At 44.9% G+C, this 15,614-nt stretch overlaps 1 protein-coding gene across 2 annotated transcripts in view; it reads right to left on the reverse strand.

The window, feature by feature from the left end:
• Positions 1 to 15,614, reverse strand: part of HDAC5 (histone deacetylase 5) — a 129,177-nt gene that overhangs the window by 99,933 nt on the left and 13,630 nt on the right. For both annotated transcript variants that reach the window (XM_066628789.1, XM_066628787.1), the window contains exon 2: positions 12,625 to 12,834. In XM_066628789.1, coding sequence (XP_066484886.1) covers positions 12,625 to 12,646 — 22 coding nt within the window. In that variant the 5' untranslated portion in view covers positions 12,647 to 12,834. The remainder of the gene's footprint in view (positions 1 to 12,624; positions 12,835 to 15,614) is intronic.

Consider the following 15,614-nt stretch of genomic DNA (forward strand, 5'->3'; position numbering starts at 1 on the left):
TTATGCAGGGGATGGACAGAGTGGATAGGGAGATGCTCTTTACACTCTCACATAATACCAGAACCAGGGGACATCCACTAAAATTGAGTGTTGGGCGGGTTAGGACAGACAAAAGAAAATATTTCTTTACTCAGCGCGTGGTCGGTCTGTGGAACTCCTTGCCACAGGATGTGGTGCTGGCGTCTAGCCTAGATGCCTTTAAAAGGGGATTGGACGAGTTTCTGGAGGAAAAATCCATTATGGGGTACAAGCCATGATGTGTATGCGCAACCTCCTGATTTTAGAAATGGGTTAAGTCAGAATGCCAGATGTAGGGGAGGGCACCAGGATGAGGTCTCTTGTTATCTGGTGTGCTCCCTGGGGCATTTGGTGGGCCGCTGTGAGATACAGGAAGCTGGACTAGATGGGCCTATGGCCTGATCCAGTGGGGCTGTTCTTATGTTCTTATGTTCTTATGCCCATGCTGAAACTTTGCATACAGAACAGTACCATTCTTTTGTCTGGTTTATGTAGCTGCTGAAGCCATGACCATTTCACAGTATGTGGTTGCACGAATGTCATGAAAATCTATTATACACTGTAACACAGCCATTTTCAACCACTGTGCCATGGCACGCTGGTGGGCCACGAGTAGGCTGCAGGTGTGCCACAGGGGTTTGGGGAGAGTCATTTATTAGTAGGGCCATTGGGGGATGTGAGCGCCCGACCAACAGCATGGTGTGCCTTGTCAATTGTAAAAAAAAACAAAACTGATGCTGTGCCTTGACAATTTAATACCTTGTCAGTGTGCTGAGAGATGAAAAAGGTTATAAATCACCACTGTAACATCTACAGCAAAGAGTAAAATGACACCTGGTTTATTCAATTGTATAAACCTAACAAAGATTTTATGCCTCTTGGATTTGGGAACAGGAATCTCTTCTCATTGTTTGTAAATCACCAAGCACACAATCCGAGGCGTCACTAGGGTTTGTGTCACCTGGTGCAAAAACTCACTCTCTCACCCCAATGATGGACCTCATCCCATACCAGACCATACAGAATTACAGTATCATAAGCACATCCTAAATGCAGTGGCATCACTAGGTTGGCGTAACCACTATTAACTTTATTTATTTGAATATATAACAGTACAGGTCACCCAACAAATCAATAACTAACAAAAAACCGGTGTCCAACTTTGATACACCACTGAATAAGAATTCTAGTATTAGCTTCGATACATGGAAATGAGAGCTGACCCCTACTAATACCTGACTGGTTTCCTATCATGTCATAAAAACACTTCATTGGCTCTCAGAACAGTCACATTGGTCGGTTTTGAGTTAAAGAAATTCACTTTTTGTTACATAAGGCAGCTGTGTTTTTTTTCTGATTTATTGGCCATAACATTTGATAGAATACAGATAATTCAACACAGTGTATTCATTACATTCTGCATGAAATTACCCCTCCAATGATATATAACATGATGGTATTATTCGTAAATACAAATTTTCCAAAAGGTTTCTAGCGGCTTTTTTTTGGTGTTCTTTCTGTGTCTTTTTAGACTGAAGTTTTTTGAGACAGAGCATCATTTATTTATCTAGTTACGTAAACTGCTTTGTCAACTGTATATAAATATTCTTGCTAAATACCATCACCACCAGCCGCAAGACAGGCAATGGAAACCTTTCTTAGCAAAGATGAGCATGAAGTGCCAGTCAACACCACCAAAGAACCACAGCAACATTACTTAACTCATTCTTTCCCCCAAAGACTGACTGAACACAGGATGGTCCTGCCTAGAAATGCCAGGGACTGAACCAGAGATCTTCCTTATGCAATGCGCTACAGTCCCTCTCCAATGATTCACTCCCATTCTATTGTCCCAGGAGAAAAGGGGCGATTTGTGTCCCTGCCCTTGTTCTGGGAATCCTTGGTGAAGAAGGAGAGAGAGCTGGGGTGTGGTCTCAGAGTCAGTTGCCTTTACCCTTCCCATACTTCTTTGTGCAAGCTTCTTTGTTACAACAGTGAAGCAGGAGTTCCTGGTGGCTCTTTGCATCCAGAGACAGGGAAGCCACAAGGACTCAAGCGTCATGTACTATGCAGTCACCCTTCTTTCTGTACTATGGGAGTCCATGGTCCCACGGTTGGCTGTTTTAGCACAGTGGTTCCTTTTGTGCAGTGCATCCCTTCACTTGCCCTTCATAATGGTTTTTCCATCTTTTAAGTTCACAGTCTTTGATCTCTCCTTCCTCAGACTTCTGCAACCTATATCTGGTCCAGGAGTGGTCTCCAAAATCCTGTCCTGGTGACTTGCTCATGGCATCCAAACTGGACCCCAGGTAACCAGGCTGGGGTCAAACCATAGTCTCAGATTCTGGTTCATTATGTACTATGTTAAAGTTTCAGATTTGGCCTTGTTATGGGATCTGGAAGAAGCCACCGCTTCTTGCATCTGGACACGCTGCAACACTGAGGGCCAGTTAAAACTGAAAGCACAAAGCTTTCCTTCTTTCATGTATGAGAGGAAGAGAGAGGAATACCCAAGACTTGGGTTTCTTTAGGCATGTTCTCTTAGCGGGAAACATCTGACTCAGGCCAATATGTATTTCCATATTCTCCCCAGGAGAATAAGTGTCAGCCACTAAAAAAGCATTGATAATTGGCTGTTCACAATTCATTACATCATCAATTCATTACATTTTTGTGCCACAACCCCAATAAAAAGTATGAGACTGGGGACCTAGTGCTGATCCCCACCCCAAGACCTGACCTGCCCAACCTTGTCCCATTTCCTCCTGCCTCCTACCCTGTGAGGTAGCAGCCTGAGCAGGCCTGGCCCAAGGAGCTGCAAGGAAAGACAGCGAGAAGTGGCAGTGCAGAATTGTATCAAAAACTATCAATGTTTCGTTAAAGCAGTAGCATTACTGGATTGGCTCCAAGCCTGGTCTTGCACAGGCTTTGAAAGGCTGTCACGACCTCCCAAATAAGTCTTCGCAACCCCAATGGGGTCGTGACCCACAGATTGAAGAACACTGCATTACACTCATATGACAGAACAGAACCCTCCTACTATACCCGACATGCTAAAAATGTGTGCCCTTTAAGAGCTACACAAGGGATGGCTAACCAACCCTAGGTAAGGCAACCTTTCCTTGAATTTCACCACCACCACCATTTAATGTCTACCACCAGTCAATGCTCAGGTATCTAAAGGTGATGAGGACACTCTCCATGGATAGGGAAGAGTCACATGGCAATCACCTTGGTAACCATTACAGCAGAGACCTAGGTAGAAAGAAACACAAGGAAAGAGCCGGAAAGTGGATAATGTATAGAGACTGATCCACAGTGGGAAACTAATACAATTGTGTCACAACAAAAAAAAAAAGGTACAATGAATTGACTTTAAGATGCCATCAGACCACAAACTCACTTTAGGCACTTCCCATCTGGGCCTAACTAACTTCATTCAGACCGAGCTGTGACGTGTACATTAAAGAAAGGGATATGCATAAAGCTTTGCAACACAGAAACAAATGCACCCTCTTTGCATAGTGGTTACTGTGCAGCATTTAATGAGGACGTCTGCACAGCTCATCCTTTAAGATCTGAAAGGATGGGTGGGAAAATGGAGCGCTTAACTCTTCAATTTTGCAACCCAGGAAGAGAAGAGAGAGAAAAGTTATTCTTTTATTTCTACAATGAGTCCTGGCAAGTTTCTGTATTGAGTAGAAGCTATGGCCCCAAGCAGCTCAGCACCAGAGACAGAGCACCCCTCCTTATCCGATGGTGCACTGCACCAAATGGTGTGCTACTGGGTAGTGGGGAGTCAGCAACAGGTGCAAAGAGCTGCTGTAGCTCCCATTCCTTCCCCTGCACTCACATGATTTGAAAAGGAGGAATTTAGCAGAAGAGCAAGAGTGGCAGAGAGGAGAATGATGGGCCAGAGAGTCTCCCAGGAGATACTCTAGCCCACTGCTCTCCTCTGCTTCCCATTTCCTCTTCCTTTTCAAATTCAGAGGGCATGGGAGGTTATGGTGGATGATGATGGCACTGATAGGATGATGGTCCTATCCCAACTAACCTGCTGCCTAAGACAACTGCATCAATCTGCCTCATGGACCAGCCAGCCCACTCTACGGTCTTTGCTGTAGAGGACTGTACTGGCCCTAATCCCAGACCTGTGAGAGGAATGCCCTTTGTACATAGAGTCACTCTTTATTATCACTTATATGTTCTATGGGTAGACCTAGACCTAAAAGCAACTTCCCAGATTCAGTTTTGCATCAAATTACAATCTATAAATATGCAAAATTTGGTGCATTCTGGACCACACTCTACTTCTGAAAAAGGGAAGAGTCAAGGCCATACAGCATACTTGGAGGACACATTCTCTAACCTGGAAGTTGCGTCTCTTAGCCCTAAATGTGTAAGAGACACCATGATGTTGCTAGTGAAGCACTCTGTCCATATTCAGCGAGACACTATTTATTTCATTCTCGCTCAAATTATTCAGTGATAAGCCCTAGGATTGAAAATAGGTTCCAGGGAATAGTCCTGGCTTAAAGACAGCCCTGCATCTGGATCACAGAAGTAGATGGTGCCTGAAACACATCACAGAAACCTAGAAAATAGCTTCTCTTGACAATTATCTCCAGCACCTGACAAAAGTCAAGTTACTTAACTTGCACATTAAAGAAAACTGAAACTGGACCACCTGTTACCCTTGAAGGTGTTTCCCATGCTCTCAGTGTGTTGCTTGATATAATTTCCCATACCAAATTGTTCCTTTTCCTACGTGACCTCTATCAGGATAGTTAAGTCCAGGGCCCCTTCTACAGGACACAGACGTAGCGCAGACCGGTGAAGGCTTTTTCCAGGTTGGCCGCAGGCACCATATGGCTTGCACCCTAAATGGTATTTACTTTCTAGAAAAACAAATCCCAGAGAAGTAGCTCTGTTGCAGTTAAAACAACAAAGAGCCGTATGGCACCTTATGGACTGACAGATTTATTGTGGCTTAATAAGCTTATGCCACAATAAATCTATTAGTCCTTAAGGTGTCACAAGACTCTTTGTTGTTATTTCTATAAATAACATAGTCTTGGTCTTAAACCTGCCTTCAATTCTCTGTAGTGGAAGACCTGCCCCAAATCCTATATGGGGGGGGGGGGAGACAGTGCAGTAGACCATGTTACAATATACAGACTGTGGATTATTGACGTGGCCTTACATTTAATTTCTGGAAGATGGAAAGAACAGCAACCAACCTCATTTATTATTTTAAAAGAAACCACAATAAAATTGTGAAATAATTTGTATATTAAAAATGCTCCATAAAAGATCAGCCATTTTTATTACTCCATGGCTTAAAAGGTCACTCAGCACATGCCCAGAGGTATTAAGATATTATTTCCCCCTTTACGTGCCTGCGCCCCAACACTGAAACCAGATTCTAGAGCCAAGGATTAATTTCAGAATTAAAAAACATCCCAAATTCTACCAAATATGGCTTGCATTTTGGCATCACAAATATGTGCTTTTTAATATTGCTGTTGCAAAACCCCTCATCCTCCCCCAGCACTCACGTTACAACATGGAATGCATAGTAGTAACAATGAGAAATTATTTTTTACAAGAAAAAAAACACAATGTAAGTATCACAGGCAGGAAAACTCCAGTATGTAATGGTTAGTATCTGAAAGGGAAAAGCAATGAAACTCAAGCCCCTCTCTGAGTGCACACCTTCTGAATTGGAAGGCCGGTCTACTAATCTTAGATGCACAACACCAGCAAGCTGTGGCTACTCAGTGGCAAGAAAAAGGACATGCTCTGAGTCACTTCATTAGGGAGCTGGTGTACAACAGCATCCAAGAGCATAAACTAGGAGTTGCTGCAAGTCCCCAACAAAAACCTCAGCTCAGTTATGGACTTCCTGTTAAGACTTCCAGAGACACCCATCCCATCCACAAGGTAGAGATAATACCAAACCATACAGGATTGCTGAAAGGAGCAAAAGTTAATGAAGTTGTTTTGACAGGAAGAGCACTGAAACGGCAAGCTCTACCATACTGTTTCAGGATTTCTACCACTTTGTTCTGCTGCATGCCTGGACCAGGCAACTATTTCACGTGTTCAAGCCCGGTGAGCCTCTCTTATACTGGTGTTGATTATACTGGTGTTGATTAAGCCACGCTGTCATGTGCAGATCTAGACTGCACCAACAGCCTGTTATATACAGGAGAAAACACGTCCCGTAACTGTTAAATAGGTCCAGCGGGAGGATATGCAATTTGGGGCTGTTAATAGCAAGCGGCACTTTTCAACAGTGAGGAAAAAAAGCAAGCATCATAATATTATTAACAGCACTAGAGGAAGTGCTGACGCTGCCCCCCCCATTTGTTACATAACAAAGTGGGGAGGTCTGAAGAAAGAGTAAAGGAAGGGAGCAGAACCCCCACTTCACCTTAAGAAGTATCTAAACATTCCATTTAAAGCCCACAGGGTGCATCTGCGGCAGCCCGGCTGCAGCCTTCACAAAGCCGAAAAGGGGCCTGATCTCAGTTGGGGCTGAAGTAGCCAGAAATGTGGCGTTGCTATGGAGACTGTTAAACTGCCATCTTGCACTTCGGCATTTGTTGATAGCTTTTAAATACGGGTATTAAAGTGATTCAAATGGAAACCCAGCACGCAGAGGGGAAACAAGGCCAAGGTCCAATGCTTTGAACTGAGCAGAGGCTCAGCCCTGGAACATGCGCAGGAGTAAAAGAGATTTCCTCCACACATGTGCAAAGTGCCAGGATGATGTGGCTACCAGGCAGAGTTTGAGCTGCAGGCCTCCTCAAGAAAATCATGCTCTACATAGGCCCTCACATCGATCTGTTGAATGGAATATTCTTAACATGAAAGTGTGAATGGATTCTTCAAGAAACAGTTATTTCATAATCCATCAACTGTGTTAACTACGTCCAACTTCTGAAAGCCCAAATACATTATTCAAAATTTTTTACACGTACACTTCTGCATAATGTAGATAACACACATTGTATTGTCTTGTGCCATTAATGTGGGAATCAAAAAGCAGGATAAGCTTTTTAATATGTAAATCTGAGCTGAAAGCAGTCTTGACTCATTGGCAGAATATCTGTGACTGAGGCTGAAATGACCCAGAAAGCATTATATAATGTTCCCAAACAATCAGGCCAAAGCAGGAAGGCTCCTCCATACTGGATATTTTCTCAGTTGGTTAGCTGGATGGATGAGGCCTTTAGAACCTGGTTGCTAGTCTCATGAGACTGAGGTAAACATAGGATTACCATACATCCCAGTTTGACTGGAATTGTCCTGATATAGCAACACAGTTCCTGTGTCCTACCCGGTTTGAAATTCTGTCCTGGTTTGCCTTGGGCACTGTTAAAAGCAACCTTTTTCAGCCTTTTTCAGCCCACGGCACACTGACAAGGCACTAAAATTGTCAAGGCGCACTACAGTTTTTTACTTACATTAAATTACTACATTACAATTAACCATAAATTAATAAAGTTAATACAATTAAATCATTACATAACAAAAAAAAATTCACAAGAAGCTTGGAGAGGGAAGTATATGTGGTTTCTGAAAAGGAGGAAAAATGTTTTGAAGTCATTGAAAACATTGAAAAATGTTAAGAGGAGAGAGAAGTGCCAATTGCCTGCTTGTGTATTTGAGAAACAAGAGTGCAACCAGAAGCCCAATCCTATGCATGCCTACTCAGAAGTAAGCCCCATTATAGCCAATGGGGCTTACTCCCAGGAAAGTGTGGATGGGATAGCAGCCCCAGAGCCCAATCCTATGCATGCCTGCTCAGTAGTAAGCCCTGTTAGAGTCAATAGGCTTATTCCCAGGTAAGTGTGGATAGGATTGAGGCCCAGTGTCCTTCCTCTAAAAGCCCCAAAGTGCAGGGAGGGTCGCTTTGGGGAGTTGCAAGCAAACTGGCAAGGAAAAGGGACTTTCAGGGACCCTTTTCAGCCAGCCAGTGCTTAGGTTGGGGGCCTCAGCAGACTTGCCTACTATGTACCACATAGCCCGCTTCTGTGTCCCTCTTCTCACTCACTTCGCAGCTCCCACCTCCTGGCTCCTCCAGTCTTCTCTGGTTGCCCAATCAGCATGCAGGCTGGCAACAACCGCCTTCGTGCCCAACCCTATGCATGTCTACTCAGAAGTAGGTCCCATAATAGCCAATGGTGCTTACTCCCAGGAAAGTGAGGGTAAGATTGCAGCCTGAGTTGTGCGCAGTCGCAGGAAAAAGCTCCAAGTGGACTCCTCAGCTGCTGTGTGGGATGCAAAGCAGCCCCAACCAGCCCCTTCACAGGCTGCTCCCTTCCTTGTGCTGCCTGCCAGGTGAGGCTCAAAGCAGCCGCTTCTCCCGCAGGCGGGCGCGCTGCTGCCGCCTGCCTCCTCTGATCCCGCGGCACACCTGAGGCAGCCTCGTGGCACACCACTGTGCCGCGGGACAGCAGTTGAAAAACACTGGTTTAAAGAGAGGTGCCAAACAGAGAGGCACCAAAACGGCAATAGAGAGAACAGGCACATTGTTAGATGAGCATGAGCATCAGAGAGATGACGAAGGAGACGAGGAAGAAGCTGCAGGGGAGGATTGGGGCCCAGGTGCATTCAAAGGTACACATGCATTTGTGTTTCACGTGGCGCACCAGGGGGGCCAAGGCACTGCAGCCTCCCAGTGCAATGCTACTTGCTCTTACCCATTCATCCCCATCAGGAGCCCTCCCAGATAAGTGTGCACAGGACTGGCACCTGCCACCTTATAAAGAAGATAGTTTCCCCCCCCCCCCACCGAAGCCACTCCATGTTTCTCCATCTTGTGTCTCCCTTCAGAGTCGCCAGTCTGCTTGAGTCCTTCTTTGACTCTCCCCCCTGCCCAGCAGTTCTGAGGGAGATGTGGGAAGGGGGCAGGAGAAGTGCCACAGCTTGGAGCTTGGCATTGCCCAAGACAGGTCAGCGCTCATTTGGCACAGAAACCAAATGCCTCCCTCCCAAGTGACAAGAGGTAAGGTGGGTGCCATACCCCAGTGATGGGGGCACCTCTGGCCATTTCCATCCCTGGAACACAGTTGCCTTCTGCTCTTACCTTGCTTGCTGCCTGCTGACACTCCAGGACCAGTACCCTCTTTCCAGCTTGACAACAAGCGGGGGAGGGGCGGAGGGATAGCTGTGAGCAACTTCTAGCAGACCCCGATAGAAATGCACCCGCAGCCCTAAGAGCAGACAGTACCCTTCCCTTCCTAAATGTGCCGGCCCCCCAACCCCCTCTTACTCACTTGGTAGAACAGTGTTGCCTCCCCCATCTCACCCTCTCTGCAGTCTGCTTTCTAAATGAATTCATTCACAGCTCAATCCTATGAATGTCTTCTCAGAAGTAAGTCTCATTATAGTCAATGGGGCTTACTCCTATGGAAGTGCGAACAGGATTGCAGCCTTGGTGGAACATCTCCCCTTTTCTTCCAGTTTGAACTCTAAAAATTATGGTAAATCTAGGCAAACATTTCACAAGCTTTCAAGGCAAGGAACACAGAGATCCCAGGGGAATAGTGCTAACTTAAAACTAGACCCCTTTCCCTTCACTAATTAACCCTAAGGAGACCCCTTTGGGTTCTGAACCCTAAGTAGTAATTGAACAAACCATTCTCAAAAATTTCCTCCATGAGGACTAGAAACTTGCTTTAAAATGTTTTTATTTTTACACACACCAAGAGATATACAGAGAGAGACAGTGTGTGCATGTGTGTCAAGATGATTAGGGCGTCGAATTTTTCTTTTTGCCCGATTCCTTCCTCTATGTTTGAATGATGCATGTGAAGAGTTGATGGAATCCTGTGCCAGACAGTTAAATCAATGAGCACAAAAAGGAAATAGCTACAAAAGAGCTTAATGACTGCAACCAATTAAGTTTTACAGCAATACTTTCCAACCGTGGATTGTAATAAAGAACATTAGATTATGCAACAGACAGAATGTATTGCATGCATTGTACTCCATTTGTGTACTCCAGGATTTGTGTACTCCAGGCTCTCTCAGAGCCAAGCTGCAGAAACTCCTCAACAGTCACACTGTGTGGGTTTATGAATGCCAAAAGAAACCCAAGTACTGTATCCTTTCCCCTTCCCCATTTTGACACAACTAGCTCCCTTGGCAGCATCAGTACAGTATACTAGTGGGAACTTCTTGCTGCTTGGTCAACTCTCCTGACCTTGGTTCAGTATATCTATGTGCAGCGCTATCAGAAATCTGCTTGCACCATCTTTCTGGCAATTCAAGTTTCTTCACCTCACTTCTGTTTATCAGCTATTGGGCTGCAGTGTGTTTTTATCCCCCCTCCCCCAATACCACAGCTGCTGTTCCTCAGTCCTCAAATTCCTCAAACTGTAGCCTTGTTCAGACATTACCTTCACAAGGATAATGGAACCATGTGGTTAGTGAAGGGGCAATGAAAACCCTGCACTGACATGCTCTCAAAACCCCTCTCCAGTCCTTCATCTCATGGGGAGGGTAGGTCAAAGATCCCTCCACTGTAACATTTAACAAAAATGTAGTTCACACTGGGGTGGGGCTTTGAGATCACACCCTTGCCATCTCCCCCACACACATGTTCATCACCCAATTTCACTTTCACACACCCATCATAGACAAGGTTGTCTAACTGGAGACCAAGAGGGTGGGGTCTGGACAAATGCATATCAGATGGAGCTGGTCTCCAGGACCCTGCATTCCCCAAGCCTAAACAAAAGCCCACTCCAAGGCACAGCTGCCTGCAACTCACCCTGAGGAGGAGAATTTGCCCCTTCACAGACCTCAAGGCTGAGGACTTGGACTCTTCAGGGAGAAACCTGCCACTTCAACATCTGCTCTGAGGATGCTCATTCTCCTATCTTGGGCTCATTGTCCCAGCTAACACAATGGAGAAGCTACATAGAAGGCAACATCAACACAGTGCACATCCAAGGCTTTTGTCGGCAGGGATATGATTTAGACCCTCAGCAGGTCTGCATCACTATTTAGAAACTCCATTGGGATCTGGCTACTCTCAAAGCAATGTCTCTCTTAACTGGAAGTTCACCTAGGTCCTGCAGAACTTGGCGTTGCTCCAATTCCTGAAACCAATTCCTAGGGCATTAAAACCAGCATTTCTCAACATTTCTCCAACACCATACCATTTTGCATGGTCCACCCATTGGAAGTATCACCAAAGTAACTGGCGATGATTGGATTGGCTATAATGCCTGTTACTTCTAGACTGGGAGGCCAGACCTGATGCAAAAACACAGGTTAAGAGGTTGAATATGGATGAGAGGGCTTTTTCAAGCATATGAAGAATGCTGGAGTTCTGCCTGCTGAGCCTCCCACCACTGTTTGTCACACTGCATTGCTGGTCTTGCTGCCAAGTGATGGGGCTCCCACAGGCACCACTGCGCACCAGCCCAAGTACCACCGGTGGCACAAATATCAGTTGTTGAAAAACCCTGTTCCAGACCAAAGCTCTAGACTCTCTTCCAGTGTTTCTCAACCTTTGCCCTCAGCTGTACCACTTCACATGGTCCATCTATTTGAAGTACCACTGGAAGTAACTGATGATGACATCATCACCAGTTACTTTTGAGCTGAGAAGCCAGATGCAACACAATAAGCATCAATAAAAGGCTCAGGGTGGACAGGAGGGTTTTTTTGAGCGAGGAAAAGCATGCTTTGGAGCTCTATCTGCCAAGCCTCTATCTGGTCTTGCTGCCAGGCAGCAGGTCTCCAGGGGTCCCTCAAGTATCATCAGACATCACTTCAAGTATCACTGGTGGTACCAATACTAGTGGTTGAGAAACACTGCTCTATTCCTCTGCCTAAGTATTGGATGTTTTTTACTTGCTGAAGTCACACTATACTTTTTTTTTTAAGCTTCAGTCAGTGGGGACAACTTCACAATTAGGATATGTTTTGCATCTTGTTGTCAGCTGCCTTGTGCATCCTATGAGTAAAAGCAGGGTATAAGTACTTTTAGTAAGTAGTATGAATGATATGGGGCTGTCCAAGCAGAATTCTAAACAGGCAGAATCTTCTGGAAGTTGCTCCTAGGGTCAATTTACTTTTGGAAAGGCACGCATCAGTCTTAAGCCATTCCTGCCCAACGCTGCATATACGCAACAGGGATCAAATGTGTACATCTGTGGGTTGGGCAAAAATGGATTAAGAAGGGCTACTCTGGACTCACCAAGGTACGCCTTTCTGTCTTGGGTTTATCACTCTCCTGCCCAAAAAACCTATATGCTTCATCCTAACCAACAGTAAAATAGAGGAAATCACGGATCTACCAGTAAGTGTTCCATATAATTAACTGTGCAGTTGTCAGCTGTTAATGCAGCAAAGAACCCCCCATATTGGAAACTAAAGTTCCCATGCCTTTATCAGTCACTCTTTCAAGCGTACATCCAAGGGACATTTTACAAAGCAACAACATTCTGCAGATTCATTCCATACACATCTCCAGACCACTGTGGCAAAAGACCAAGCAAAACAGGCAGCACAGTTGCCACCATCATTGCCACAGCCACCCCACCTCTCCCTCCCAATAACAAATTCTCTTGTCTCACCTACCTGACTCATTCTTGGAGTTCATGTTGTCCTTGTTGGCAGGTGGTTGCTTGCCAAAGGATCAAAAAGGAGAAGGCAGCTGTCTTTACTGAGCTAGGCCAATGGTGGTGTTTACATAGGGGGTGGGGCTGACGGCGAAGATGGTCAGATGCCGTTCTGCCAACGCTGCTGGGACATCCCTTGCGGCAAACGAGGAAATCCTTCTAGAGAACCCTGTGGCACAAGAATACAACAGGTCAGCGAGAGGTCAAGTTTCCTTGCAAGAAGAACTGGCTATCCATGACTGAGCAGTTTCTCTCCTGATCAGCATCAAGCCTCTAAGGAAGAAAGCAGGGATGCCCCATTCCCAAAACTTAATGGCTATAGAGCTCCACTGTCACAGCCAATGTTCTCCTGACACCTTTGGCCCAATAAGCCACAGGGCCAGAAAACACACCTTCATCACATCAGATTTGTTTGGGGACCTACAAGTGGTTGACCCCTAGTTAAAGAAATATGAAGCTGGGCTTTGTATGTCTATAAAGCAGTGGTTCCCAAACTTTTTACAAGCCCTAGAGCAGTGACTGTCAACCTTATTCATCTCATGCCGCATTGAGAAGGTGCTAGAATTGTCAAGGCACACCACATGTTTTTTGACAGTTGACATGGTACACCTCTTTTATGCCTAATAAAGGTTTTGTTGACTGTTGACTGATGGTACACCTCAGTCACGCACTGCTAGCTGGGGACTCGCATCCCCCCAATTTTCCTACTATGACCCTCCTCCAAACTCCCATGGTACACCTGCAGGCCATTCATGGCACACGAACGTGTCACAGAGAAGTGGTTGAAATTCACTGCCCTAGAGGCTGCAGGTTGGTTTTTAAATGCTGTAATTGTGATTGGGCAGCAGTGCTACCTCCTAAGTAGTAGCTTGCTTAACCCTTGATGCACATAGCCTAATCTGCCCTATCAGTTTTGTAAACCACCAAACATTGGGTCACGACACGCTGGTAAGTCCTAGACCCACAGTTTGGGAATTGCTGCTATAAAGCTTTGACATTATGCGAGAACCCAGATCCTGCTTCACTAAGATTTCTATACTGGGAGTGGCTAGTGTAACCCAGAGACTGAGCAAACCAAGATCAGAGGGAGGGGGGGAAATCACCATACATCCCAGGTGGGAAGCATATAACCATGACACTCCTTCACTGCTCACACTTGGAATGCCAAAATATGGATTGCTTTACCTCTGAATCATTTCACTGTAACACAGTCTTTGCCTTGGACATTTCAAGTTTAAAGCCCAGTTAGATCCCCACACCCGCTTTCAGGGCTATCAGGAAGAACTTACACAAATCAGTACCTCTCAATAGCATGGAAATATTGTGATTAAGCCATCTCTGCCCAACGTTTCATATGCAACAGGGACCAAATGTGTACACCTGTGGGTCTGGCAAAAATGGGTTAAGCTTGGTACAAGAATTGCATATATATTTATATGCAATGCTCCATATTATGCTTGAACCCTAGCACCCATTTTCAATGGGGTACAAAAAGGTGCCTCAGCATTCCAAGTATCACAATGAAATCCAAGGTGTGCATTTATTAAATAAATTCCCATTTGAACACTTGGACACCTCCGTTCCAGTTTTACACCAGGCAAGATGCAAAGTATGCTGGATTGGGGGGGGGGTATCTGAAGTATGATTTTTGAATCATATTTTACTACTTACGCTTTCGTTTGCATTTAATAGCTGAAATAAAACTTGAAATAAGCATTCTAAAACAACACAACCAAATATAATTGGGTGGCACCTAGAGACATGTCCATACTGGGGCCTGTCAAGGTCAGAGGTGGGTTCATGGGTAGAACACAACACCAAACTTACTTCCATATCTACAGTATTGCATGGTTCTTATTCTTATTAGTTACTTGCCATCAACTAAATACTGATTTCTACACTGAACTTCTACAGGAGGATTCAATGCTCCACACAGGAATTTTTCCAGAAAGAAAATGTGGAGTGCAAATGCGATATCCTCCTTGAAGACTGAGATTTGGAAATAAAATCTGGAGGTTGTTTTCCCAAATCCTATACCATTCAGCCACTGGAATCTCTTCATCTAATTCGCGCCCCCCCCCCCACACACACACACTATTTAAAGAAACACCCAGAGACAACAACACTACTTAACAAACATCAAATGCATTTCTGAGATTAGCTGATCTGGAATTAGTTAATCTCAAGAGTCTTTAAAATAATCTTATTTCTAAGAGAATACTTTCTGCAAAGTGAACAAACCTGTTCAACAAAGTCTTGCCTGAAGGTACTGAAAGATTTGAGTTCTAATCCTTCCACGTGCTTCAATAACTTCCTCATATGTCAACACTTTGTCACCCTTAACAAAGTTCTCCAACTCATCTGACTTCTTTTCTCTCCATAATGAGATGTCCCCAAGCTATTCTTTACACAAGGAACTTATGAAATTTACACAAGAATCATATGCATAGCAGACTAAGCCTGGACATAGTTTACTGCTGTATTTATAACCATACCACCAGTAGAAGGGAGATGTATATTGCAGTATCTTCCTTACATGGATAGTATAGGATATTGATGTAATTACACTGTAGTCAGTTCTCTTTATATGCAAATTCAATATCTGAGAGGGGCAGAATTGTCATCATCTCTCATCTGCGACTCTGTTCTCTTTATCTGCAAGTACTATGTTGGTGCAGCATCAAACAGGCATTGGTATTGGCCTGTGGAGAATTGTCACATTTGTGTCTGCTTCCAGACTTGCTCCACCATCTTGAAAACCATCTGAGAGACTCCAGCAGAACCTCCACAATTCTAGTGAGGATGAGAGGCCAATGATGTGGGGTCTCTGGAAAGCAACTGAGGGCTGGGACAAGTCCAGGGAAGGAGCCAAGAGACAGGTGAAAGAAGAGGACAGGTGAAGCAATCCCCTCCCCACTGCTGATCTCTGATGTCTTGTTGTTAGGCCAT

Source organism: Tiliqua scincoides, chromosome 5 (genome assembly GCF_035046505.1).
Source record: "Tiliqua scincoides isolate rTilSci1 chromosome 5, rTilSci1.hap2, whole genome shotgun sequence".
Lineage (NCBI taxonomy): Eukaryota > Metazoa > Chordata > Lepidosauria > Squamata > Scincidae > Tiliqua > Tiliqua scincoides.